General features: G+C 36.0%; 1 protein-coding gene across 1 annotated transcript in view; it reads left to right on the top strand.

Moving 5' to 3' along the window:
- Positions 1 to 26,689, top strand: part of PRKN (parkin RBR E3 ubiquitin protein ligase) — a 674,960-nt gene that overhangs the window by 222,512 nt on the left and 425,759 nt on the right. The window contains exon 4 of the mRNA XM_030945351.1: positions 8,410 to 8,528. Within this exon, the coding sequence (XP_030801211.1) occupies positions 8,410 to 8,528 (119 nt within the window). The remainder of the gene's footprint in view (positions 1 to 8,409; positions 8,529 to 26,689) is intronic.

Genomic DNA, 26,689 nt, shown 5'->3' with positions numbered 1-26,689 from the left:
AAGGAAGTTAGCTCTTAGCATGCGTCACAACTGAATTGCTTTAAAAAGCTGGTGTTTACTGCTCATTGCTTAAATACCTAGGCCAAATTTAATAGCCTGGAAAAACTGTATCCCTTCCCAAACCCTTTTGGTCAATGGTTTCAAGAGATAGAAAAACCTCTTGTTTGTATTTTCAAAACTTTCTTCTAAATGCAAAAGAGTGTTGCTGCATATCCAACATTCCAGTTTAGAGTATATGTGAACAGAGTTTGTGAAATTCTAAGCTGGCCTTTTTCTTAAAATCATTCCTATTCTTTACAGTTTAGGTCTGGAATTGAATTATATAAAAGTGATGCAAAGACCATGCACTTATGTTGAGATTAGAGAGCATGGTAAAGTGCCATTTTCACTCAATCTTTTCCATTTTTCTGGACAAGCCTTTAAGAGAATGATTGCCAATATATGTCTTTTCAAATGTAAAACCAGCTAAGGAAATTCCTCATAATATTACTTTTATTGAAATAAGTTACTTATATCATTAAATAGCATATTTCAGAAACTAAATAGTTCAGTTTTAAAAGTGATGGTAGCGGTATTTTCTGTCTTCATTGAAAAACATTATATCAACTAAGTTATAGATACATCTTTCCTGAGCCATTTTCCTTCTCTCCTTCAATTCTAAATAAATTGTCATTGAAATTTTAGTTCTGTGGAACCTTCAGAGTGTGGATCATGACATGCAGGGCATTGAAGATGAAGAAAAGTATCACAGGTCATTTGAAAAGACAGTTTCTGTGGTACACTGTTATTGTGCAATGATTTGTGACACACTGAAATGTCAGAATAAAACCACTAATGAGTGATTTACTATATTAATGGACAGTCCTGTGAAAGATGTATCTGTGGAATTTATGAATGCAAAGCAAGGTAGAATTGCACATGCTACTGAAAATGGAGCACATAATGGATTTTTAGAGATTTTGTACAACATTGTTTTCTGGGGTGGTTTATGTTTTTTGTTTGGTTGGATTTCCTTCTTGATTCCTCTCTTAATAATTCCTAGTGCTCAAATTACTTTTTTGATTGCTACTGAGCATTGAGCTGACATTTTCATACAACTAGCTATTATAGCCCCAAGTTCCTGTTTTTGTGTGATAATAACTAGTCAAAACGATCACTGTTTGGGTAAAATATTTTTCCTATGTATATCATCTCACATTTATCTACAAGGAATTTAATTTTTCATTTTACTGTCACTCAGCATCCTGTAGTCTTCAATGTGTTTCCTCTGGCTGGCCTTAATTTTTACTACCCTGAAAAAAAATCGTATCACTAGCAAACTTTGTCACTTCACTGTTCATTTCTGTTTTTCTGATGGTGAATACTCAAGTCCTGGAACAATTTTTTGGGGGACTGTACTGTGAAAACTGGTCATTTATTCCTGAAATTTATTTCCTGTATTTTAACTATGTATTTGAACACAAGAGAATTTTGCATTTCATTCAGTAACAATATAATTTATATTTTAAAACAGCTGAGAAAGGGGTTTTTTATCACAGAATCGTAGAATTACGTGGGTTGGAAAGATCCGTAGAAATCATCTAGTTCCAATCCCCTTCTATGAGCAGTGATACCTTCCACCAAAGTTGGTCAAAGCCCCATTCAAGAAGGCCTCAACCACTTCCAAGGATAAAGTTTTAGTACCTTGAATAAATCAATGACCCTCCATATAAGCCTTGCTACCTCATTATGTGATCCTTGGGTACCCTGAAAAACAAACTTTTCCAGAATATCATGTATTGGGGTGACAGACTGTAACAGAGCTAACAGCAAGAATGTTGCTGCTGGTTTCCAGCCTTTCACAGTTGTAAATAATTGAGTTGTAATTGTAGTTGAGAAGAGCTGGGGGTTTTGGGACACAGGAAGCAATTAGGGAGCTAATACAGAGAAGCAAGTCAGTAGGAGTAGCCATTATTTTGACTTCTTCAGCCTCCCTCCCTCCATGGGCGTTTAGCTAGTTATGTCAAAGGCCAGTTGTGAAATGCATAGTTGTGTAAATTGGCTCAGACTTTTATTAAAAGAGCTGTGTAAGAAAGTGCTGCTGGAAGCCTTGTCAGAGTTTTCACCTCACACATCCTCAGTGAGCCCGCTGGCCCAAGAGTTACATTTAAGCTCAGGTCCTTTCCTTTGTTGCATCACTGGGCTGTGTTTGTAAGTGTGCTGTGTCTGGATGTATATCTTGTATATTCTTGTTTTTTTGGCCTAAGGTGGGACCAGCCTTGTCCTTATGGACTTTCTTGGTGACCACTGGTTTAATTTTTAAACATTTCTTAGTTTATTTGCTGAATCTGTGATCAGCTGGGTCTGCTGGTCATACTGAAGCCTACACTGCGTGATCTGTGCAACCCAGACAGACTTCTGGAGCATCTTCATTTTCCTTCATGTGCTTAAACTCAGCCTTCAGCTGCAAATAAACCAGGCCTAGCCAGTTGTCATCACCACAAGTCACACTAGGTCCCCTCAAGGATATAAAAAGCAGCTCAGGTGGAGCTTTGTGGGGAATATTATGATTGCTGCATAGCGGTTTCCTCATGCACAAGAAGTACATTTTATGGGAGACCTTTTGACACTCTGAAGTCTTGAACACTTTGTTGTTGTAGCACTGCTTTTCTCCCATGTATTATTTGCCCAGCTTTCAGCAGTTTCATGAAATTTCTGGTGTGTTGTTTTGTTTTGGGTTTTTTTAATTCCATGTTTTACTGTCTGGCAGAATCATCACAATTGGTTTTTGGTGGTTTTTATTTTTTCCTCTTTTTGAATCCTTCACTCTTTATTGTTAATATGAGCAATAATGTTGAATTTTGCTCCTTTGTCTGAATATCAGAGAGCAAGTTGAGGGAGAGGAAGATATATTGTGAGAGGTAAGAGAAAGTTGACCATATAGAGGTCAAGAAAGGGAATGAGACAGGGAAAAGGTAATTACAGAAGTAAGATGGGTAAAAAGATAATGAGGGATTTGGGTGAAATATAAAAGAAAGTGGAGGTAAATGATACTGGGGCTCAGAAAAGTGAAGCAGATTCTTTCATGATAATGATTGGAAGAGAAAGCCTAATATACTAATGTCCTGAAATCCAGTAATTTCAGATAGATCAAATGCTGTGCTTTTTGCATTTTTTAAATTCATAGATGCCTCCTGGTTGTTTTTTCTCACACAAAATTTTTCACTGAAAAGGCATTAAAAAGATAAGTGTGCCCCATTGACTTTGTCAAGTAACTTCTGATACTCCAGGTCTTAGGCATTATACAGTCTTCAGCCAAATTTCAACTCTTCTTAAATTTTTAGTCCTTGTAACAGTGACAAGACCATTTCTTTTATTCTAAATAGCTGTGTATTCCACATACTTTACCTGAGATAGACATTCTGCAAGTCCTGTTTGAGTATCAAGAAGGAGTTGTGGTTGGTTTATTGGGGTTTTTTTTCTGATTTATTTTATTTCATATTGTTATCTATACTGCAGAATTCTTCAGCTCTTAGTCATGAGTTCTTTTGCATGGCATCACCAAGTGGGCTTCATCTTCCCTAATTTTAGAGGTTTGCAAAGTAGGTATTTCTACCACAACTTGTGGTTCTAAATCCCCACAAAAGAGACAAACAGACCCTTTTAGACACAATTTATCTGACATGTTTCTATATTCTTATATCTACTTTAGGATGAATTGAATCAAACCATAAAAGTGTCAGTTTTTCTCATTATAATATATCACAACCAGGTTAGATAAATCTAGCTGTTAAATAAATACCATTTTCATGTTATAAATTAGAAAGTCATCATAAAGAATAGGTATAATCTAGAACAGGTAGAAAAGTTTATAAATGTGTGCATCCACATACATGGGTCTGAGGAAGAAAGCTACGTGCTCTGTGATGTCTTTGCAGACAAAGAAAAGTAGTTAAAGGATAAAAGTTAAAGACAGAACATACCAGTTGTTTTTTTTGCAAAATGAATGAGATTTTGTAAGTAATTTCTCTTTCTTTGGGTCCAGAAATGAAACCTACACTATTTTTTTTAAACTTAACTTTATGTGGAAATTTTCACTATTTTGAGCCTTCTGGGTTTGTATTTCAGACATTTTCCCTCCTACTGTGTTGACTCAAACAAAGTCCTTAAAGTGAACACAGTTGGAGGAATACTTCTTTCTTTTCTCTTCTAACTGTGTATTTTTCATTACATAGGTGCAAATTGCTAAAATAGACTGAGGGCTCTGACAGTCAGTTTACATTTTACAAATTACAACTAGTCTAAATGTAAATATAATGGAGTCTGAAACAATGCTAACTTTATGTAGTTTTCAATCTGTTGAAAGATTTCCTGTAGCTGTGTCCTGTTTAACAGGTGATTATAGGAAAGACTCAGTAATCAGTATAATCTATATGAAAATGCAGTTCAAATGAAAACAGCAGGTTTGCTACTAATATCCCTATTTAGATTTTATTCACTTAAACAGTCATAGAGATTATAATGGGTGTTTTGACTGATTAGAGATTTCAGGATCAAGTCTATAGTCATTATGACTAATGTTTTCTCATTAACTAGTCATGCATATCGAAATAATTGGTCTGTGCTATCACTAACCTGCATGGTCATCATTAACAGAGAAATGAGGATTTCAGGTCGGAAGGAGCTTAAAAACCTAAATGGGGAGACAGTATAAAAACACTGAGGTACACATAAGAGAAAGCTACTTCTTCTTTTTATATAAAATACTAAAGGGGAAAACAGTTTTAAGACTTTATTTTTTGGTGATGTGATATTTGTGAAGAAACTAGCTTTGAAGAGGTAGAAAAGAGACAGTGTGTTTCATTGGGGTGAGAGGACAGGTCCTGACACAGATCATAAATGAGAGGCTGCTTGTATTCATATCATCTTAACTTTTGTTTTCTTTTTTTTGGGTGGTAAAGGCAACTTAAATTAACTCCATAGAGAAAACCATTAAGCATTTTCCTAAAACTAGCATGTAATAAGTGGCTTTATATGATATTTGGAAGTGAAAACTGCAAAATAGAGATTGTTTTCTCAATTCTCATTAAAGGTGTACGCCCAAAAGATGTGTGCCTGATACATTTACTTATGTGGTTGGTTCTGCAGCAATTTTAGTGATTATTGACACTGTGCCATAATTATATTCTTTATTAATATTGATGCATCAGAGCTGGTGCATAAGACAGATTTCCTTGTTCCTGTGTCTTTCAGTTTCTCATTGAAAAGGGGTCCAAGGGGATGCAGTCACAGCCAAGGGCCATGGTAATATAGTCAGTAAAGAGCTTAATGCTGGCCATCAGTGTTGTACTGTAAGCAGACTTGCAGCATTTGCATTTTTAATTAAGTCTTTGTTTTGCCTGCTGATGCTGCTCAGGACCTGCACCTAATGATGTAACTGCATTTATTGAGAATGTGATCAGCACATCTGTATAAAATGGTGAATGTGTTGCTGAAAATCTCCACTTAACACATTCCTTCTAAAATCTGTGCATTCCTATTGTCACATTGTGCTTTTCCAGCTTCTTGCTATAGCAGATATTTCTAAAGTTATTCTGTGTCTCTGAACAGATCTGTGCTGCTTAACTGCTCCAACCCATTATATTATAATTTGTTTCTTGTGTTTCAAATTTGTGCACAGGGAATGTGTTTGGGGGAACTTTTTATATTCATGAAAACTGAAAACAAAATTGAAAGTGCTAAGAAAAATGAATATTGAGCTAATGTAGTCTATTTTTGCACAGAGCAAATATCAAGCTAATGCATAAGATTTATCCTCTATAGTAAATCAGCAATATGTCTCATTTTAGGCCTCTCCTATGACTACTATTTTTTACTGCAGTATTCAGTCATCCTGATTTATGCCATACTATCCCGTGAATATTTTGCAGACTATTATCAATAAAATAATTTTATCTTTCGGTCCAGATGGAATGAGCTTAGTACACAAAGCAGACAGAGAGCATTCTTCCTGCCTCAAGTGTTTTAATCCTTGAAATAAATTTTAATCCTTGGCAAAAAATGTGAGACAGGGACACAAGACAGCAGGGAATGGAGGACTGGATCAGGAAAGGCATCAGCCAATTAACAAATTATTTTATGTTGTAAGGGCTCATGTACTCAATAAGATGGTTCTGTTTAACTGGAAGGATTTCATTAGAGTCACACCAGGAATCAGTTTGGAGTGTAGGAATGAACAAAGACAGTGAGCACTGGCATCACAGAATTACTCAAGATGAGTGTGAATAGAAGCAGCCATTTCAGTAGTCCTATTAGACAGCCCACACAGGAAATTGGAACAATGGGAGAGGACTGGTGATAACAGAATAGATAACAGGCTCTGGTCTCTGTTGAGACCAAGTCAGGAATAAGTGGCTGAAATCTTCTTGTTTATTGTGGACCTCTACTAGCAATAGCATTCCTGCTTTCTTAAGTCATGGAGCATTCCCTTTGAATTGTGCTAAAGGCACTGCCTTTTACTCTTATTGATTGATCTGTTGATCCTGCATAGAGGAACTGACAAAAGTAAAATTAAGTCACTTGCAAGCGTGCAAGTGTCCTCCTTCTCATATGCAATACCATAGTTTAGATTTTTGATGTGGATTTTAGCTCAAATCAAGTCTAATCCAGACATGCTCTCAGTTCCAGTAATCAGAGCCTCCAGCAAAGTACGAATGAATGCATATCCAGATGTCCAAAACTTTGTCATATTAAGTTTCACAATACTGAATCATATATTAAATAGCTCAGCATAAGACTTTTTTCTTTTAATTTGACTATTTTAATCCCAGAACTGTGTTTTGGACTGATTTGAGAAGTGTGCTCTCAGCCTTTTGAGTTATTCATATGAAAAGTGTGTAGGTGTGTGAATATATGGGTCTGTGTCATTTTCCACAAAAACTGAATTCCATTTAAATTCTGTAGTACTTTATGTCCTGCCATGGTGGTTAATACTTTCCAAGGAAGCTTAGTGAAAACACTAGATAGATCAGTTGACTAAAATTAGTTTTGGATACATCACTGATATACTCTTATGTAGCTAATGTTTCTAAAAAATTGTAGTGTTAAAATATTTTTTTTCAGCAGTGCACATCTTCTTTGTAGACATCTACATACTTTTTCTTAGAAAAAAAGATTTTTTGTATGACACAGTTCTCTGAGGTTGAGTTTTGGAAACTGAAATTACATTTGAGTTACATTTATATTATAGTCAAGCACATTTAAATCAGGACAGCCATAAATAGGTATAAAATGTAATTGATTGACATTTTGCATTGGCAGAACACAGGGTGTGACCTTTTACTGTGTGAAGGACATATGAAAATAAAGGAAGTCAGACATGTTTAAAAATATTATTCCAGGTCATATTTACTGTGGTAATGTACTAGGGTTCACATGTACATAAAACATGTATTTCTGATGAATGTAGGGAGAAATAAGAGAATAGGGAAATAGACAGTGAAAAACTTTTAATCTGTAAGGATTTGCTACTGATTCTGAAGTTCACCACTGTTAATGAGTTAAATCTCTTCTTGATATTAAGAAATTTTTGTTTGAAACTTTATTCTGGTCTCATTTCAACTTCTGATGATAACCTTGAGTCTCTGACCTTGGAGATGTCCAGTCTAGATTAAAACCATGCCAGAGATATTTCGACATTTTGTAAGGAATATCCATAGCTATTCTAAAAAGTGTTTTCCTCAAACAGTGATCAGCATTGCCTGTGAAATCAAATTCATTAGCATTGCCCTGGGCTTTGACAATTCTTTGCATATCACATTCTGTTCCATAGTTTCACAGAACAGAATGCGTTTCATTTCATTTTCCTTGAAAATTTACTTGGCCTTATATCTTGGCAGCAGTTTGCAAACTTTGCTGGGTTATAAGGCTGCCAGCAAGAATAAAGGACTGGCTTCCAGTCTTCCATGAATAGCAGTAAATTTGCTAAATTATTTTCATGTTGTGATATCAGTCAAACTCATCTTTTAAACTTCATCTAAAGAAATTTTCATGCAATTTGACCTCATAAAAATTGCAGCTAGACAATTTTAGAGTAGAAGTGAGATGCAAATTATGGAGGGTTGGGGTAATTAATCTCATATATCACTTTCCAAAGATTTCACTTGGGGCGGATCAGTGGTAAGCTCTGGATGCATTTTCAAGGAGTTATAGTGTAGTTCACCTGTACTTATTGACTGAGAAGCAAGAGTTACTGGAAGGTGTTAGGAACTAGACCAGGCAAGAAAAGATGATTGCAGAGCTGTCTTCAGAAATTAAAATTATTTTATCACTTATAGAGTAAAACAGAAAGCTTTCATGACAGTTTGCTGCTGATTTTCAGTCTACATCAAAAGTGTTTTTTTCCTGTTTGTTTGTTTTTCCTCTTGACAGGTGCAGCAAGTTACAACAGTTTTTATGTTTTTTGCAAAAATTTCTGCCAGGCTGTGAAGCCTGGAAAACTGAGGGTCCGCTGCAGTGTATGTAAACAAGGAACCCTGACGTTGGCAAGGGTAAGCTTTTTTGGATTTGTTTCAAGGTTTTGGGATATATGGAGATGACATATTTAGTCTTTTCTATTTGCATACATATGGCTATGTATATATGTAGTCTTACTTTTTTTTCTTGCTGTTTATAGCTGAGAAGAGTAGTTCAAAGGATGTTGAAAATTTCACTCACTTGTCTCTATTATTTTGAGCATATGCAAAGACATGGTGCAGACTACAGCTCCAGTCCTTGAAAGACACACTTAGCTCTTTCTTTAAAGGACTATTGATTAACCTGATTGCATGCACAATCTATGCAACTACGTATGTGCTAAAAGGATGGGATGACAGATGTTTATTCAAAGCTTGGAGCTGTTGTTAAGGCCTCAGAAACACCTGAATTCAGACCTGTGTTGTGATCATTATGGGCTGAGGCCAGAAGTTTTTGCACAGATGGGTGGTTGAGAATATTAATCCTTCCAGCCCTGTTGCAGCGTGTAAAGTCAAGAAAAAGTTATTGTTCTTGGACAGAAAACTAGTAGGAGATCCCTCAAGCTTGGTTTGCACCCTAAAATGAGAGTGTGTTGGTGAGTGAGTTGAATGTGCAGTTGTGTAATGTTTTGAAGGGTTTTTTTCTTCTATCTGAGTGCTGCTAAATTTCACTGGTTGTGTTACTGTTGAATGAGAGTTCTTCCTCTCTCCTAAATCAGTGTTAGTCAAGCAGGTTTGTCATGGGAGAGACTTAGGTCTTGAAGAAGACTGATCCATACCATGCTGTAGCTTGGTTATAAGGAACTTTCATATTCAGCCCATGTTCAAGTGTTTAAATTTGTCTTTTGCTGTGGTTTAAAGTTTCAGCTTTGTGTTCTCAATGTATCATGGTGCTTCAATGTCTTTATATGTAATAGCACTGAAAAAAAATAGCAATTAAAACCCCAGGTTTTATGTTCTCCTTGAAAAGAATAAACCATACCATACTTGTTAGACTTACACATCTAATTCAAAAAGCCACAACTACAATGCCCTTCAAGCTTTGTGTGCTATTCCTGAATTAACCAACTATCTCTGATTTATTTCAGAGGCTTCAAAGTGTTGCATTTTGTGGTGTTCCAGATGAACACATCTAAGGGGACTCTTTTTCTCTCAAAATTTTTATTCAAATATTGGTAATTAGTATAGACTTGAATCATATATAAATGAAGACAGAAGAGAAGGCACTATTAATGTATATTTCCAATGGATGAAAACACAGACAATATTGTATTCAGCTTGTATACATGAAGTCAGTGCTGCTGAAAGGATTGCTTTTGTCACTAGATGAGTCTGAATCTTATAGATTCCATTGGCATCACACAACATGACTTTGCTAGACTCAGAGGCTTCCTTCAGCATGTCCACTTTTGGAAATGATGACTTTCACATCTGTGCTATTTCATTTGGGATCATTGCATTCCTTGTGTTAAATAAACCTAAATACATTTCCAAACAATTCAGCTTTCACAGAATCTATACTGTTCTTGGTTTTGGGGACTTAAAAAAAAACCAAAAAACATCAACCCTGTATTGTCCCCTGGGAGTTCCTCATAACTCCATGGTGGAAATGCTATTACAAGAAGTTTCAGTAGTGCATGCCTATAAATAACTTCTGATTGCCTGGAATGTACATGGGCCTACATTCTTTTGGCAAATACGGGTTCAATGACACAATAAATATATGCAGGCTGATAAATTCAATTGAATGAGCAGATTAGAGCTACTTCTTCTTTCTATTAGCATATTTTACAGTACATATGAAAAGAGAGTGGCTGGAAACTTGTAGTGGAGGCTGTTTCAATTTTCAAGGTTGATTCAAAAAATCCCAGCTTTTAGAAGATTTGATAAGATACTTCAGCATAAAAGTACAAAAGAGGAAAGGGAGATATCTTCTGGAAAGTTTAAAATTATAATTTTATTCTGTTTTAGTTTTAAAATAATGCTTGGCTGTGAAAATAATTTGTACTTGAGATTCTTGTTACTTTCTCCACAAAGCAGAGAAAATCTGTTATCATTCTTTTCCCCTTGAATTGAAGCAGAGCACAGTAGTTAGGAACAGTGAGCATTCTGTTCCTGCAGTTTGGGCTGGCAGTCCTGTGGGCTTCCAAAGCACAGTGTTTGCAACATGGGCACTCCTAATGCCATGAATGTGCTATGCAAGTCAGTTTGTTTTATAAACACGCAGCATCTATCTCAGTCCTGTGGTTATAAAGAGTAGGTGCAGATTTTGCATGTGCCTGCCCCACCTTCTTTTCTGCTCCATTTTCCAAGGAGACAGAAAACAATTCCAGTTGGAATGGCTTCTAATATGTACTAAGACTTATTTCTTACTGTATAGAGACCACTCTGTGTTAAGGCCGGGCAAAAGTGTGTCTCTCACAGCAAGTGAGCTGTATTGGACCTGCTTTCTTCAATGCATTGCAGTCTACAGTGGGCAAAGTCTGCTGAAAAGGTTAAAAAAAGTTCAAGTTAGTATCTTACCCCAAACCCTCTTTGTTTCCCCTCCAATCCTATAGAGCTGTACCAGTGATTACCAATAGATATTCTCTCCACTGGTGCTGCAGTTATTCTCATTTTATAGAGAAATTAGTCAAAGTTGACATAAACAAACTATTAAAAAAAACTTGTCTGTACCACTATACTACAGATCTGTCAGCAAAGCCACTTCTTTTCTTAGGTCTCTTTTTTCCCCCCAGTCTTGGAAAACTGTGCCTGACCTTTACATGGCAACGCAGCAAGTTTCTTTTGTGCTCAGAAGCACAGAAGCTCTTTTGTGCCATAAGCACCAAAGCACTCTGTAAGCCAACATTTGTTACACTAAATCTTTTATTGAGATGAAAGTGAATACCTGTGTAAAACCTGCACAAAGCCTTGTGCCGCCTTCACTTACTCTACATGCTAATCCTTTGACTACCTAAGATACAAATGACCAGCCTGATTAAATTGAGCTTTCTTTTTTCATGGTGTGTGGGCTGACATTTAAAATATTACTTATTCCATTAAGTAGTCTTATTCTGAAACCATATTTAGCAGTCATGGCTATTTGCATAGCATTATTTTAATATATGATGCTCAGATTAGATTTATGATACAATATTTCTATGATATTAAACAGATTACTGGTTTTTATTTTTACCACGGACACCATCTAAATATTACATTTGTCATTTTACAGTTGACACTTACCTGGCTCTTTACAAAAATTTCATGACCTAATGCTTTATGGGAGATGTATGCCAGTTAATTTAATGATAAGAAAATGTCATTGTAAAAATATCACATCTCCCTAGTTTTTCTAATTAATGAAGCACAAAAGATAGCTGTAAAAATTGGTGTGTGGGAGCCTTGTGTAGGCCACCTACAGGCCTACCAGGAAGCTTTTTCATACAGCTTGAAAATTTAGTAGCCATGATTCAGAAAATTAGTGCATTCCTCTTTCCAGAAAACAAAAACAAGCAAACAACAGCAACAGCAACAACAAAACCAAAACAAAAAAAACCCACAATAACAAAACAAAAAAACCCAACAACAAACTAAACAACAAAGAAACCGAAAACTCAAAATAAACAAACAAACAAAAACCCACACAAAAGGTCTGATTAGAGCAGTCACATTTGCAGTCCTCTAGGAGCTGTATCAGTGTTAATATTCACAGTGTTAGTTCTCTAGTGAAAAGAAAAAGTGGGTATCTGTGAATGGAAGGCTAGATTCTGCGAACTGATATGCATCAGGCTGTACACAAACCCACACTTTTCCAATCTGTCTGACTCTGTGTGACTTCTGGTAAAAAAATGACAGGAACCTTTGATTTGGTATCTATCATAATTCAGAATTCAGAGTAAGAGTCTGGATTGAGGTGTGACAAATAGACTTTGGGGCTCCCTATTCAGGCACAGGTGCTATGGTGAGGCCATTTCTAGTGTGGAGACTCATCACTACTTGGTCATTTCTTCTTGTTCTTCGTCTTCTTCTTCTTCTTTGTCTTCATCTTCTTTGTCTTCTTCATCTTCTTCTCCTCCCTCTTCTCCTTCTTCTCCTCCTTCTCCTCCTCTTCCTCCTCCTTCTCCTCCTTCTTCTTCTTCCTTCTTCCTCCTTCTTCTTCTTCCTTCTTCCTCCTTCTTCCTCCCCCTTCTTCCTTCCTCCTTCTTCCTTCTTCCTTCTTGTGTTCTTGCTAGTTAATACTAAGTTTTCAATGTATCATCCAGCACAAGCACCAAAGGAGGTTGTCATAGGCCCTCTATACTTTGCAAGCATTCACATCATTATGTCAGATCTTTTCAGACATGACGAGTTATATTCAGCTGAGATTTAGTTTCTGTCACTTAGAGCACATCTGGTGTGTACTGTCCCATTGCTGTCCCTGCCCTCTGTGCTCCAGAGGAGCCTCCTGATGTCACAGGTTTTGTTAAACTGTCTCTGCCACAGAACTGCTCTTCTATTGTTTATCAAATTAAGGATGTTGCTTACATCTATTTCTTTTCATCTTAAACCTAACAAAGAAATGGACATTTACTGACATTTGTTTCTTTGGAACCAGGAAACGCTTGTGATTTGGGTAGCTTGCCAGCATAGGCTGTGTTGTACATCACAGTTTGGCACAAGAGTCTTCTGAGTGCCTTTCAGTGACTTTATTAAGACTGATAAATGCCAGGTCATACATGATGTTAGTGGTCTTCCTAACAGATGATAGTACAGTGTTTGGAATTTGATACTTTCATATTTCCTAGGAAGAGAAAGATCTGTAACACAGTAATTTGCTTTGAGTTCTTATTTCCTATCTCAATTTAAGCTATTTTAATAAGGTATTTTCTTTTTGATCGATATAAACTTATTTTACAATAATATAAAATAAAAACACAGTTTACCTTTTATCTCTCTTTATTATTTTTTAAATATCTCATTGTAAAACTCCGTTTCACAGTGCATAACCTTTCACCACTGCTCATTTGAAGTCACATTTTTTTCCTGGAATTAATTACTTGCGTCCTCCCTCAGTAACAGAGAAAGGAAAGAGTACTGCTCACTGCATCTGAGCAAGGCTGACTGAAAGAAAAAGGGACAAGTAGCACCTCTGAAATTATGTAGTCCTTACTGCTGTGAGTCAGCTTCTCCCCTCTGATGGTTTCACTACTGGGGTAATATGGCAAACAGATCACAAAAAATCAATTTGTCCTTTAAAGGTAAACTGCAAAATAAACAGCCACAGAAGTGTATGTGAAAGAGTGTGATCTCATTTACAGGCTGGGAAGATATTAAAAATGTGATTGAATTCTTGAGAATGGGTAACTTAGGTGTTTGTCTCTCCAAAATTACATGTGTTCTGGGAGGATACAAATGTTTTTGATATATATTCTAGTTTACACATGCCAAATACTATGTGTTAAAATGCTTCTATTGAATACTGTGCATAAAAAAGTTACCACTGTAATGTGTGACTCCTTGGTCAAACTAACAAACCTGAAACAACCATTTATTGTTGGGTTCCTGCTAATGAATGTGTAAGTACAAAAATAGCCTAATTTCCCTGCATTTGGCTGACAGAAGTAGCATTTACAGGAAATTACACATATTCTGTACATGCGCTTCTTTCTGCATAAATAATGGAAAATGCCTCAATTCTGACATCTAAATTGCCACCACTGGGCACTGATGTTAATGCTGCCTTGAGAAGACTAAGCCAGAGAAAAGAAGCTCTTGGAACAATTTTTCCCAGGGTTTCCACAGAATCAGGAAATCCTTCTTCATTAGTTATATTAAGTCAGCACTTTAAATTGTAAGCCTAATATTTTTTCCTAATGAAGCAGTGTTTTTTGAGAGTGAGGGAAAATCCTAAATACCAATGAGTTATTCTGTTGTTTAGGCCAAGCCCAGCCGTGCCAGGATTCCAGAGAGAAATCAGGCATATTTTGACCTTCTCCCTACCTGCTGCACAGGGAAATGTACTCTTTTGTGCAATCATTTCTCTTATGAAGTGATCTGATGGTAACAGGGATGCTGAATGTGAGCTGCTGGGGCTGCCATTCACGCAAGGAGTTTGTGTCATCCACTCCTCCTTGTTCTCAACTGTCTCACATTGCTTGCAGTGACTTGGTGCACAGCAGCAGCATTAAATAAATTTAGTGCTGAGCTAGCTCCGAGTTTGTAATTACTGATGAAACTTCCCTAAAGATGATCACAGGGCATCTGCAGGTCTGATTCTGCCATTGCTCATCAAGTGTCTTCATTGCTTTTAATAACATGGATATCAGGAAAAACAAAAACCAAAAAACCCTACAAACAGGATAATGCTTGCATTCTAAATTTTAAAAGTCTCTTTTCTTTGATGATATGTTAGATTTTCCCAAATCCAGATACACCCTGGGGAGGCTGCTCCAACAGATATTCTTGGGCCCTGTTTAAGATACCCTGGCACTTACAGAAATAAGAAAGCTCAACACTGGGTGGCTGAAAATTATTATTTTACAACAATTTTTATTCTTTCTTCTCTTTGACTCTAAATCTCACTTCATTCTGAACCTCTTAAAAGACAGCCTCACTCTTGCACCTGTCTCACATATTTGCAATGCCATTAAGGATGGCTTCCAAAATGCTCAGTTCCATCTGAAGAGAACAGTTGGGAGGATTCAGAAGACTTGACATGGTTTTATTCAGCCTTTTAGCTACCTCTTTCATTTATTTTTAAATATCCCTTAAGAAAAAATTCATTACAGTGGACATAAATTGTTATATACAGTAAATGAAAACACATACTTGATTTATGAAAAAAAATCTCATCCATTTCAAAAGACAGGAATGGCAATTTGTTCATGCAGAATAAATTTGGCTGAGGAAACAGTTTTTTGCCTCTATGTTGAAAAAATGATGCAAGTTCTTTTATTTTAATAGGATAAGAAAGTATATTTTAACTCAATTCTATTAGAAGCTCTGAGATATCTATGCATGATTTACAATATTTATTGCAGTATGTGTTTTCAGCGAGGTTACACGTTATAAAGTGTCTTAAAAGCTAGAAAAAAATAGCATTGGAAAGAAGGAAAATGACTTCAGTATTATGTACTGCTTCAAGTCATGCTGTGAAATAAAACTGCCTTTTAATGTGAGTTTCTCCAGCCTGGGTGACAACAGTCATAAATGAAAAGGAAAACAGTTACCAAATTTACTTTCAGATAAGATTTTACATGACTTTCTGAATCAAATGTCTGATAAACCCTTTTGCCAGAGAGGATAGATTTATGCCTAGTAGTGCAGATGGTGTTCAGTGTGTGCTGTCCTTGCAGTTGCTGTGGTATCAGGAAGCACAGACTCACAGAATGGTTGAGGTTGGAAGGGAATTCTGAAAGTCACTTGGTCCAACCCTCCGTGCTCGAGCAGGGCCACTTGGAGCCATTTGCCCAGGACCATGTCCTTTTGAATATCTCCAAAGTTATACTCCACATGCTCTCTGTTCAACCTGTGCCAGCCCTCAGTGACCCTCACAGTCCAACAGTTACTCCTTATGCTCAGGCTGCACCTCCTGTGTCTCAGTTTGTGCCCATTGCCTCTGGTCCTGTCGCCAGACGCCTCTCTAGAAAGACTGGCTCTGCCTTCTTTGTATTCTCCCTCCAGATATTAATACAAGGAGGGGAGATCATCACTAATGTCTATTTTAGTATATCATGGGAGGCCTGGGACTAGTAAGAAATACCATGCTTAGAGTAACACTTGTTTTGTCAAAAATATTAGTTGCTTTTGAATTTTTTTCATGCATTATTGCCCATTCTCCCAATGTATAAATGTAGATCACATGTGGACGTCAAACTCTTTCAGTCTTACAGGTCTTTTGCTATTTGTATTAATGTTCTTATGTCTTTTTGTTTAAATGTAAGCATTTTGAGGAAAAAAAAGGGAGTGCCAACAAATGTGATGAGTAAGCCTTATTCAGCTTTAGTTTGGGGGGCAGCTTGGAGCCCCTTCTTCCTGGGGGCAGAAATGTAATGAGAGAGGCAATGCTCTTTCCCTCTGCTTGCATATTGCGCCCACAAACGTGTTTTGTTCTCAAGGGAAGTGAAAAGTTTCATATTAATTTTTGGCAGCACTGCTGTCATTGTTTTAACTACATGCAAAGATGGCCTTCTCTCCATACAGCAACTCCTCCTCTCACAAAGAAGGGCCCTGTTTCTAAAGTTTCTTAGCCTTTTATGTTGAAAGGAGATACAATGAATATTCATCAGCATTCTAGATATTAGAGCCATAGCTGCATATGTTGGTAAATCCTTCTTGATCCCTCCTGGATCCACTTTTCTACTCAATAAGACCAAAATGTGCTGTGAATGTGTTGCTGAAATATATTACAATACAAGCAAATAATGGGATGTGAGAGTGGGCCTTTTTTTTCCTTTTTTTTTTTTTTTAATATGGCAGCTGCCACTGAGATTCAGATGTCCCTATGCATAACTCTCCTAATTTGCTTTCTTTATTAAAGAACAGTCAGACTTCTGTCCACCCAGTATTATTCCTTGGATAGCTGTGGGTACAAAGAGATCATGCTCACACTACATTACTTCAAGATTGTTGATAATGATGAATATTAAACAAATCTAAAGCGTCAGTAATTTTCATCCTAGTTTTTAAGATGATGGAATATCTAAGGCACCAGCTGGCTCAGGAGGTAAAAATAAGTATATTTACTTAAGGTATTGTAGTAGCAGAAGTAGCAAGTGTCAAGCTATTTTCTTGCAAGTGTACCTTCATCTCTATTAAGAAGCTAGTCTATTTTCTTAATAATAAACCCAATAATGATCATTATAATAATAGCAATTATGATGATTATTATTATTTAAATTTTTGATATTTTTAGTGGTTAATTTAAAACATAGTAAGGGGACTGATTACCTCTAAAAGAACTATAAGCAGGTATTTTTTCTAAGTCAATGTGGAAGAAATCATTCCAAATCTTTACATTTGGAATGTCTCAGCTTGTGCTGTTTTTCCTAGTTTTGGACTGAATTATTCAGTACGAAGGGTTTGGGGTACTTAAACATTATGTAAGTAAAACTCAAGACATCTTAAACTAAAAGAATCAGCTGATTTTAAGTTACATTGATTAGACTTGTTTAGATAGGTTTGTGATCTAAAGGTATTAAGGTCAAATTCATTAAACCTTTCCTCAGAGCTTCATTACTATAAAACATCTATTAACAGGATGGAGGCACAACCAGGGTAGTTATATTGATTTGACTTTCTTGGCAGAGATATGTGGTGTTCTAATGAGGGTTTTCCCCTTCTTCTTGGGTGTAATGACCAGTTAACAATCCACAAATAAATTTTTAGTATTTATTTAAGCTTTTCTGCTACAAGCAACTGGATAGAACAAACATCCTTGGTCCCCTGTAGTAATTGCACATATTTAAAACTTGCTGTGTGATGCAGAAAAAAGAGTTTAGTGGTATATCTTGAATGTAGAAGGGGTTATGTTTGCTTTGGTGTAGTTTTCAAATATCATAAATGCTTCTGTGTTAAGAATTTGATTATCTTAAGAGTCCAGTTCCTTTTTATTTTTTTTAATAAACATAAAAATATACATATAACATTTAACCCTGAACATTTTCTAGGCTTTGTTTGCACACTGTCATGAAAAATGAGTGAAGAGAGGATCAGTGGTACATTTACTTAGGTTTGACCTGCCTATGCACATTAGCTTTTTATGATCTGATGGTGGCGGAAGCACTTCACATTTGTTTCAGATATTTATGTACATCCCTAAGTTCTAGATTTTATCAGTTTATAAAAAAAAATTGCATTCAGGTTTTAAAAATTAAAATCAGTATGTTCTACATGTCCTTATTTCCATGAGTGCAGTCAAAAAAGTCATTTCAGTTGGCAAAAGTTGCCTTTTTCAGAGTAAGGAACTGCATTTTAGCTGATGTCTCAGGTTCCTGTAAAAAGCACCAAGAAATGTTTTTGCTGGCTTTCTTCTGCTTAGCTCTGCACATATCTTGCCAGATGAAAACACTGCTGCCTCATCCTGACTTAGGAGTGTTGCAGAGGAATGTCTGTAACTTTGAAAAAATGACCAGAGATGGTATTATTTGTCTGTTAACAATATAGATGGCAGGGCCTTTTCTCAAAACATTAAACCCATATTTCCCCAAAGTGTGTTTGTTCTCGCTTATGTTGCAGATTGCCTGCCTTCTCATACCCTCTGTCCTGTGTGTCTAAGAGGATGTACTATTTTGCACTGTCCCCATCTGAGCAACATGTGCTTTCTGGATGTTCTTACTATCTGTGCATATTTTGACTTGCTTGATTTGAAAAATTTAGTTGCAGATGGAGAAAATGAATTCCCTTGAAGTTAGATTTTCCATTTCAGTCAGGTCTAATTGTTTTTTTTGTTTTGAACTGACAAACTTGGGCAAATAGGCAGGAATGTGTTTAACTCAAGGTTTTCCTACTGTTTTAGGTGGTGCTTAAGAGTGGGAGAATAATTTTATTTTAATATGCAATCTCTTCGGAATATGTAATTATATAAGCTTTAGTTCAGGTCCAAAACTTCCAAGCTTCTTCTATATGTGGTTAGAAATAATTTTATACAATTTTTTCAAAGAACAATCACTGAAATGAAAAGCTTTCTGATTTCTTGCATGAGTCTTGAGCCTCGTGGACCTTTCTGCTGAGGTCAAATCACCAGTTTGAGTCTCTGCCTGAAGGAAGTGTGACAGTGCTTTTGGTGAGAAGCAAAATGGATTTAAAATAGTGCAGTCAGAATAAACAGCTTCTATACGGATCTCCTGTCTTATTGGATATAAATTAATTCAGTCATTTGTAAGGTGATAAATTGAGGGTTGTTTTTATTCTGGAGCAATAGAAAAGGACATTGTGGTTTTGTACAGTACTAAATATTCTTTAAATATTCTTAAAAGGAAAAAGAAACATAAGCCACAATACCAATTTCTGGAACCAAGGGTGCTTTCACTATGCAATAGTTTTATTTATGTTTTGTTTCACTTTTTTTTACTTGCATTTTAGGTAGTGTGTTTATGTGGTGTTATTCATTGTGGGTTTATTTCCCTACAGGTCTTGATATCACAACAATGTGTATGTATAATTAATGTGTATTTATAATTTTTCAGTTGATGTCATCATATGTTAGACCTGATTTCCTCCTATCCCTGTGGCCAACCCAACTGAGGGAAATGCAGAATGGGGCAGTTCACATTCCAGGCTGAACTGGGATCAGAAACAAGAGCCCACAGGTTCCCTCTTTGGTTCTCTGTCCCCTTCTGCGTCAGTGCTGCTTTTTTTTTTTTGCTGGTTTAAGAAATTGTTTCCTGAAATTCAGGCCCAGTGATGAGGCCTAAGATTGCTGACTTTAGCATTTTGGCAAAACAATAATTTAAAGAGGAAAATGGAATTCATAGTCTTTATTTACTTCCACTAGAATGAAGTTGCTAGATTAAGGTTCTTGTAACTCTACAAATTTTGTCATTTTATTTTAAATGTTAGTACTCTGCTGGAAAAAGTTTTCTTCAGTTTGACTCTTATGTTTCTCTTCTGCTTTTACTTCTTTCTAGCATATTTCAATTTATATATTCTGTTGAATATAAAAAGAATTGGCACTTTGTAGCTTTCTTATTTGACTTTAACTTTGTGTGGTGAGCAGTCTTCCTGTATAATTCAGGGAGGTGACATGGGTAGATACAATCCATTTTGCCCTGTGTTCTCTACTAAAATAATTAGGAGGCCTGAGTGTTTTTTGTCTATCTTAGATGACAAGAGAAGAAAGAAGGTAGGAGAGTGAAAATAGTTTACTTTTTGCCAGTACAGATACTCATTTTGTGCTGGCTGCATATATATGTTGGGCATGCATGGACAGTAGCATGTCACAAGAAAATTAAGCAAAATTTGGTATGGCTGCTGTTATATTCTGATAAAATCATGATTATTACTTCCTCATGCAAAATTTGTTGAATGCCAGCTCGTCCATAACTATAATAAAACCAACTAATGCATAAATGAATTCTGGCAACTTTCAATAAAATTTTAAAACTTGATATGACAGGCAGGAATGCTAAGAGGCAACCAAGTGTGTAAACACTAAATGAAGGATTATCCTTATTTGTGAAAAATCCATTCCAGCGAGAAATTGCATCAGAGGCTTCTCTCAAAAAAGGGCTACTGTGGCTAGTGAGCCACATCAGTGCCTGATTTTACTCCCTTTTCAGTAATAGGGTTATGTGAGACCCATAAACAATACACAAGTGAGAATAAATGTAGCTGAATACTTTCACTCCTCTTTAAAGATTCATCTCTAAATAGTCTGATTAAAACTGAATATGATCAAGCATATTAGGAGTGATACACTTTATTTATTAGAGCATATTCTGTGAGCAGCCTCACCTCTCATCTGGAATTTTTTGTCTTGCAGTGAGGATTTTCTGTGTATGGAGTATGTATAAAATAACTAAATGCATAAAATGGTGGATCCTGTATTTTTTTATTCTTTTAACTGAAGAAAGAAGATTTCACCTGGAAATAGCTGGTCCAGAATCTGATCTATGCCAGTATTTTAAGTGACATTGAGGTTAATGATAAAGAAAAGATCAAAAACTTTCATGCCATTAATATTGACTTTTAATGAGTCTCAACAATGTGTAGCTGCTAGTTTCAAAAAGTAGACCTGTAAGGAGTTAGGCTGCTACAATCTTGGCACTAATTTACAGTAAATAGATGCATCCCACTTAGAAAACAATTTGCATTAGACATACCTGTCTGTATGTGCTTTAATTATACATAAATGTTCTCCAATTATACATAAATCCAATAGCTGCTGGTAAAACCCAAGGCAGTAGATTAGCTTCTGGGAAAGGCACTTTCTAATGAGCAAACTCTAAGCTTCTTGTATTGTTAGGAATTTAAGAATTTAAACTGTCTCAATGTACAAATCCTGTGTCTTATGCAAAAAAAGGACAAGTTTTGTAGCAACTGGTACAGGACGCACCAAAAAAATTTAAAAAAAAAAAAAAAAGAAAAAGAAAAGAAAAGCGAGAGATAGAGAAGAAGAAAAACATATGGATCTGCTCCTTTTCAAATGCAGATTGTTGAGGCTGGAAGTCTACCACTTAGTCACTGTGTTCTCCATTTGACCATATGGTTGCAAAATCTAGTGGGATGATGTGAAAACCCTAGTTAGCCTCTTGAAAACAAAATATAGTAGAATAAAATGAGAAAAGGAAAGGATTTATTTTATTAATTCTTGCTGTTATGCAATACTTAATATGATTTATTGTCAATAGCTCTGATATGTTGTGGAATCTATATCTGTTTCTTGATATTTGACTCAGTTAATATCTTTGTTCTTGAAATATATGAGGTGAAATCTCTAAGTATGCCTTTACATTTGAGATGAAATGACAAGGCTATTTCTACTTACTTCATACAGAGCTAAAACTCAGCAGAATGTAATAAACCTATTAACAAGGAATCTCATATTTATACAAAAATTGGGGGACCATAGGTGAAATAAGAACTTATTTTGTGGTCCATCACAACCTTATATATCACCTCAACTATACAGCTAAAATTTTGATGAATTTACTGACAAGAGGTCTCTATTTGAAATGAAGAAGGACATGACTGTCTGTAGCAACTCCTTGGCTGTCCTCCTGCTCTCACTTGGCAAACAAGACTCAGGCGAGGAGGGATAATGCAGACACAGATGAGGACTTTTTGAGGAAGGACAGGGGAACATGGTTTTGTGTTTTTGTAAAACACCTTTCAAATGGGAAAAATGAGGAAGAGGCTTCTCCATTTATCACCACCAGATGCAGCACATCTACATCAAAATATCATTTCAGTTTGGGAATAAGCGGAGAGAGTCATCGGTCTCTTTTGGAGAAATAGCAACTGATAGGTAAATTGAATTTTAAGCAGCACTTTCTTGCTTCAACCATGTTATTTTACAATTTTAGTCTAGTTTCAGTATAGTGTAAAATCAAGTAAACAACAAGATCCATGCAGTGTAACTTTGCAGGAAGTCCCACTGGCTGAGGCTCTCCTCAGGCACCAATCTCTGTGTGTGGGTGCCTGACTGACCCTGATATGCAGAGACTCACAACTTTTTACAGGGTATAAGAAACAAGAATACTGTTTTCTCTTTATTTTATCATTATATTATGCCTACTCATGGTTTGAAAATCACAGTGCTATTATAGACAAGGTCTTTTTATGTATTCATCAATATACTGTATTTCTTCATGGTTAATTAATTTATCCTGTAAAAATATTAGAGTAATACATTTGTTCTAGTGTTTAGTAACCAAGCACAGTTATCTGCAGACTCTGAAAGTTCGTAAAAAGCAGGTGGTTTATTCTCTCACTTACAACTGTTTTACATTGAAGCAAAACTTTTACACCTACAATATCTGACTTGAGTGAAGTTAAGCTTAATCCTCACCCATAAAAGTGAAAGGAAAATTAAATGTCTGTGAAAAATTAATCTTCTAAAGTTTTATACTCCCTTTCATCGCCTTTGGAAATGTTATGGCTGAAGTAAACTTTTCCTGCCTTTGTGTTGTGGTAGAAACTTTCCATCATGATTTTCTATCTTTGTAATAGGGTTTACAAAATAATAGTATTTGCTGCAGCAGTTACTCAGCACCATATCAAAGACACAAACTACAGACTACTACTTCTGGGACTGCTGTAAGATAAAATCTTATGTGGACTGGTTAAAGAGAAAATCCTGTTTGTTAAATTGACCTGTTTGATACTCAAGTGTTTTCAGTTCAGATGCCAGTAGGAAGAATGGAATTGAAAATTTCTTTTGTGAGAAAAGTAATTAACTTGTCATTAACTGTGCTAAGAGATTTACAAAGATGGTAATTTAGTTTCCCAGATTTAGATTCCTGTCACCACCTGTCTGCACTTGAATTTAGGGATTCATTTTAATTTTCTAGCTTGTTGTTTGCCAGTGAGATGGTCCTCATGAATTTTAGAACACAGCAGAAGTTCATCCCATATTGGTGGTTACCAGTGGAGCTTCCTAAACCCTGTGACACACCAACCTTGGAGCTGAAGGGTCAGTTGTTCAACACTTCCTTAAGATGCTGTAAATCGCAGTGTAAAGTACATCTGTCAATGGTATTGTAATTGTTTTTGTTCTTCTCCCCTGGGCCCAGGCCTAAGCATATTACTTTCAGAACGTGTGGTTTGCTTCAACAGATAAAATACCATAATGCCAAAGTTACTCCTGTTCTTTCTGCATTACCACTTCTACTCTTCAACACACCAGGAACTTTTGTTTCTCCAGTTCATGATTTAGAGACTTAAGGGAAAAAAATATGTATTTATCCAAGAAGATTCTTCTTCTTTCTTGGTGAGATAAAAGGCTAATTCTTTACAGGCATTTTACATAGTCTTTTATTTGAACAGGATTTTTATTTCTAAAGGAAAATGTTTTGTGCTCTGGGTGTGAATATAAGAGTATTCATGGAGAAGGAAAGACATAAATTCAAATATTGAAATGCATTGTGGTATGAGGGAGAGAAATCTTAACCACATATACTTCTTCATTGCAGACTGTAGTAGATTGACTGTAGACCTGCAAATAAACTGACATGGACTTTAAACTTGTTAACTTGGACCCCATAGACAGAAGATTGGGAACTCAGTACTGGCCAGCTGACCCCATTTCTCTGGAATGTTTGTAGGCCCTGATGAATTCCAATTTGCCCTGTCTGGACTTCTACCAGTATCTAACATAGTCCTTTAGCTCTTACTGCTACAGTTCTATCGAAGAAATAAAGCCTATTTTTTTATGAAAAACAGAGTAGGAACTTCAGCATCCCATTACACAGGATGAGCAGACAGTTCTTTCCTGTTTAAAGTCTCAATTAGAAGTTGATCAATTAATTAAATTCACTTTATTGAATTCAGTTACATTATCTCAGAGAGATGGAGACCTAGGAGACTTACAGACTTATAGGAAGTAGAGTTACAGGTTATGACTCAGTCCTTCAACTTAGACTCTTCACCTATCTCCTTCAGCAGAAAAGCGTGGATTGAGTCCTTGGTTCCTTAGTATTAAAACCTGTGTTGCTCCCTATTTTCCTCACCAAAAAATTTTGCAGATGTTTGTTTATTTGATGCCTTTATATAGTGACCAGGTGTAAAAGCAAAGGGACAACAGAGAATATGGAATTGTAGGAAGTAAAGGGATAGCTGTTGATAGATCTAAATAACAGTGAAATGCCTTCACTTCTCCTTTTCTCCTCCCCATTCCCTTCTTTCCCCATTGGTGACTTCTGAGATCTCATTTATTTGTTCCAAATTTTTGCTCTCTCAGCTGTCTGCATTTTGTTTACAGCCAAAGTAAACCATCTTCATTTACTTGCACTGATTTTACTTTTCCTCTGATGTCAGACTATAACTTGGCTAACCTTATATGTTCACACAGGCATATACAATTCATGCACATGTTGTAATGCTTGTCCTAAACAGTGACAGATATGTGGTAACTATTAAAGAAATTAAAATTTTGGAGAAAATATGCAAATATTGTTATTTCATAACAAACTGGTAGTCAAGACAGAAGCTTGTTTTCAGAACCCAGGCTTTTGTTAATAAGCAGCTCTTTCAAAGCCAGATTTCTAAAAATAAGGCTCTCTAGTCTAGTCTGAAAATTTCAACTGTAACACATTATACAAAAGCATGCACAGGAGAGTAGCAAGAGAGATTTGGGTTATGTTTTTTTTGTTAAAAAATATCTATCTCCTACTTTCATTTGTCTCAGGTTTTAATGTGTAGTTGTAATCAGGAAAGAAAGGAGAAAAACTTCAGTGCATTGAGTACTGAAGGAAAAAACAGAAGCAAATGCTTCTCGAGTGAGCTTACTGCTTTTTAATTAGTGCCTGTGGGAAGATACTTTGCTGTATCAGTGCCATTTATACTAGTACTATCTTGCAACAGTGATGTGCAAAATGTTTCCCACTTCTCCCACCATCTTGTATAGCCCCAGAGCAGACATACATAAATAAGTAATGGAAAAGGTAGGAATCAGTCATGCCTGTTTTGCTGATGCCTGATCAAGGGGGAAAAAAAGAGGGAAGGTACAGAGGAAGATGAAGAGTATGCACTTCATAAATTCACTATAACAGCTGTTCTATGAAATGCTGGGATTTGCTATTCCACGCAGCACAAGATGAAGGCAAAACTTGCAAGACTATATTTCTCTGTGTAATGAGGTAGGCAGTCATGCGGTTAAATCATTTGCTTTCTCTGGGACACTGCTGGGTTCTTTGCTTTTGCATTTAACTGCTCTCAGGTACCAGAGTGTCATTCTCACCTTCGTTGTTATTATAATTTTTCCCCTTGTACTTCCCAGTAAATGAGAAGTTTTACGGTGGAGCAGCTGCTGGTAAAGACATTGACCTAAAATAAAGAAGTCAATATCTTACAGTTGGTTGAAGTCACTTCAAACTTCTTGGTACAAGAAAACAGAAGCTGTTGCAGGTTGACAGGTGTTTGCTCAGGAGACATTTTGGAAGGTCTTACTAGGTTTGTGCATGGCTACTGCTAACTCAGTTTGCCTGTTCACCCAACTGAATTTCCAAAGATAATCTTAATTCTTGTATGAAACGCAGATAAAAGTATTGAGAAAGTGGGATATTATTTCTGAATATGTCTTGCACAAATCAAAACTATAGATAAATAAATTGATAAATGCTTTAAGGTTTTGTATAGAAGTAAACATTGAGGGTTTTCTAATAGAGAATGAAGTTACTAGTAAAAAAAGAATATGATGTTTTATGTTGGTGAGTTTGGACATAAGTCATCAGTATAACACTGATTTTACTTCAAAATATGTCAGCTGATTGCTTACAAAAGTATTTTTCAGTTTCTTGTTGCTGAAATAAGACAACTTGCAAAGTGTGAAAAAACTCTGCCTTGTATCTTAGGCATGTAAAGTAGCTGTAGCATGTCAAGTGAAGTGTTTAGTCTTGATTTATGTCTTTTAGTTTAAACTGCATTCACATTTTTTGAAGCTATTGTTTCTAACTTGTTATATTGTAACATATGATAGATTCTAGCAATGTCTTTTTATTCCTAACCACGGCAATTAAATTCAGTTCTTGAAAACCAGGAATCCAAAATAACTTGCGCTCCTTTGTCATTGTCAT

The sequence above is a fragment of the Camarhynchus parvulus genome, chromosome 3, assembly GCF_901933205.1.
Source record: "Camarhynchus parvulus chromosome 3, STF_HiC, whole genome shotgun sequence".
NCBI lineage: Eukaryota > Metazoa > Chordata > Aves > Passeriformes > Thraupidae > Camarhynchus > Camarhynchus parvulus.
This window is presented reverse-complemented; position numbering and strand designations above follow the sequence as displayed.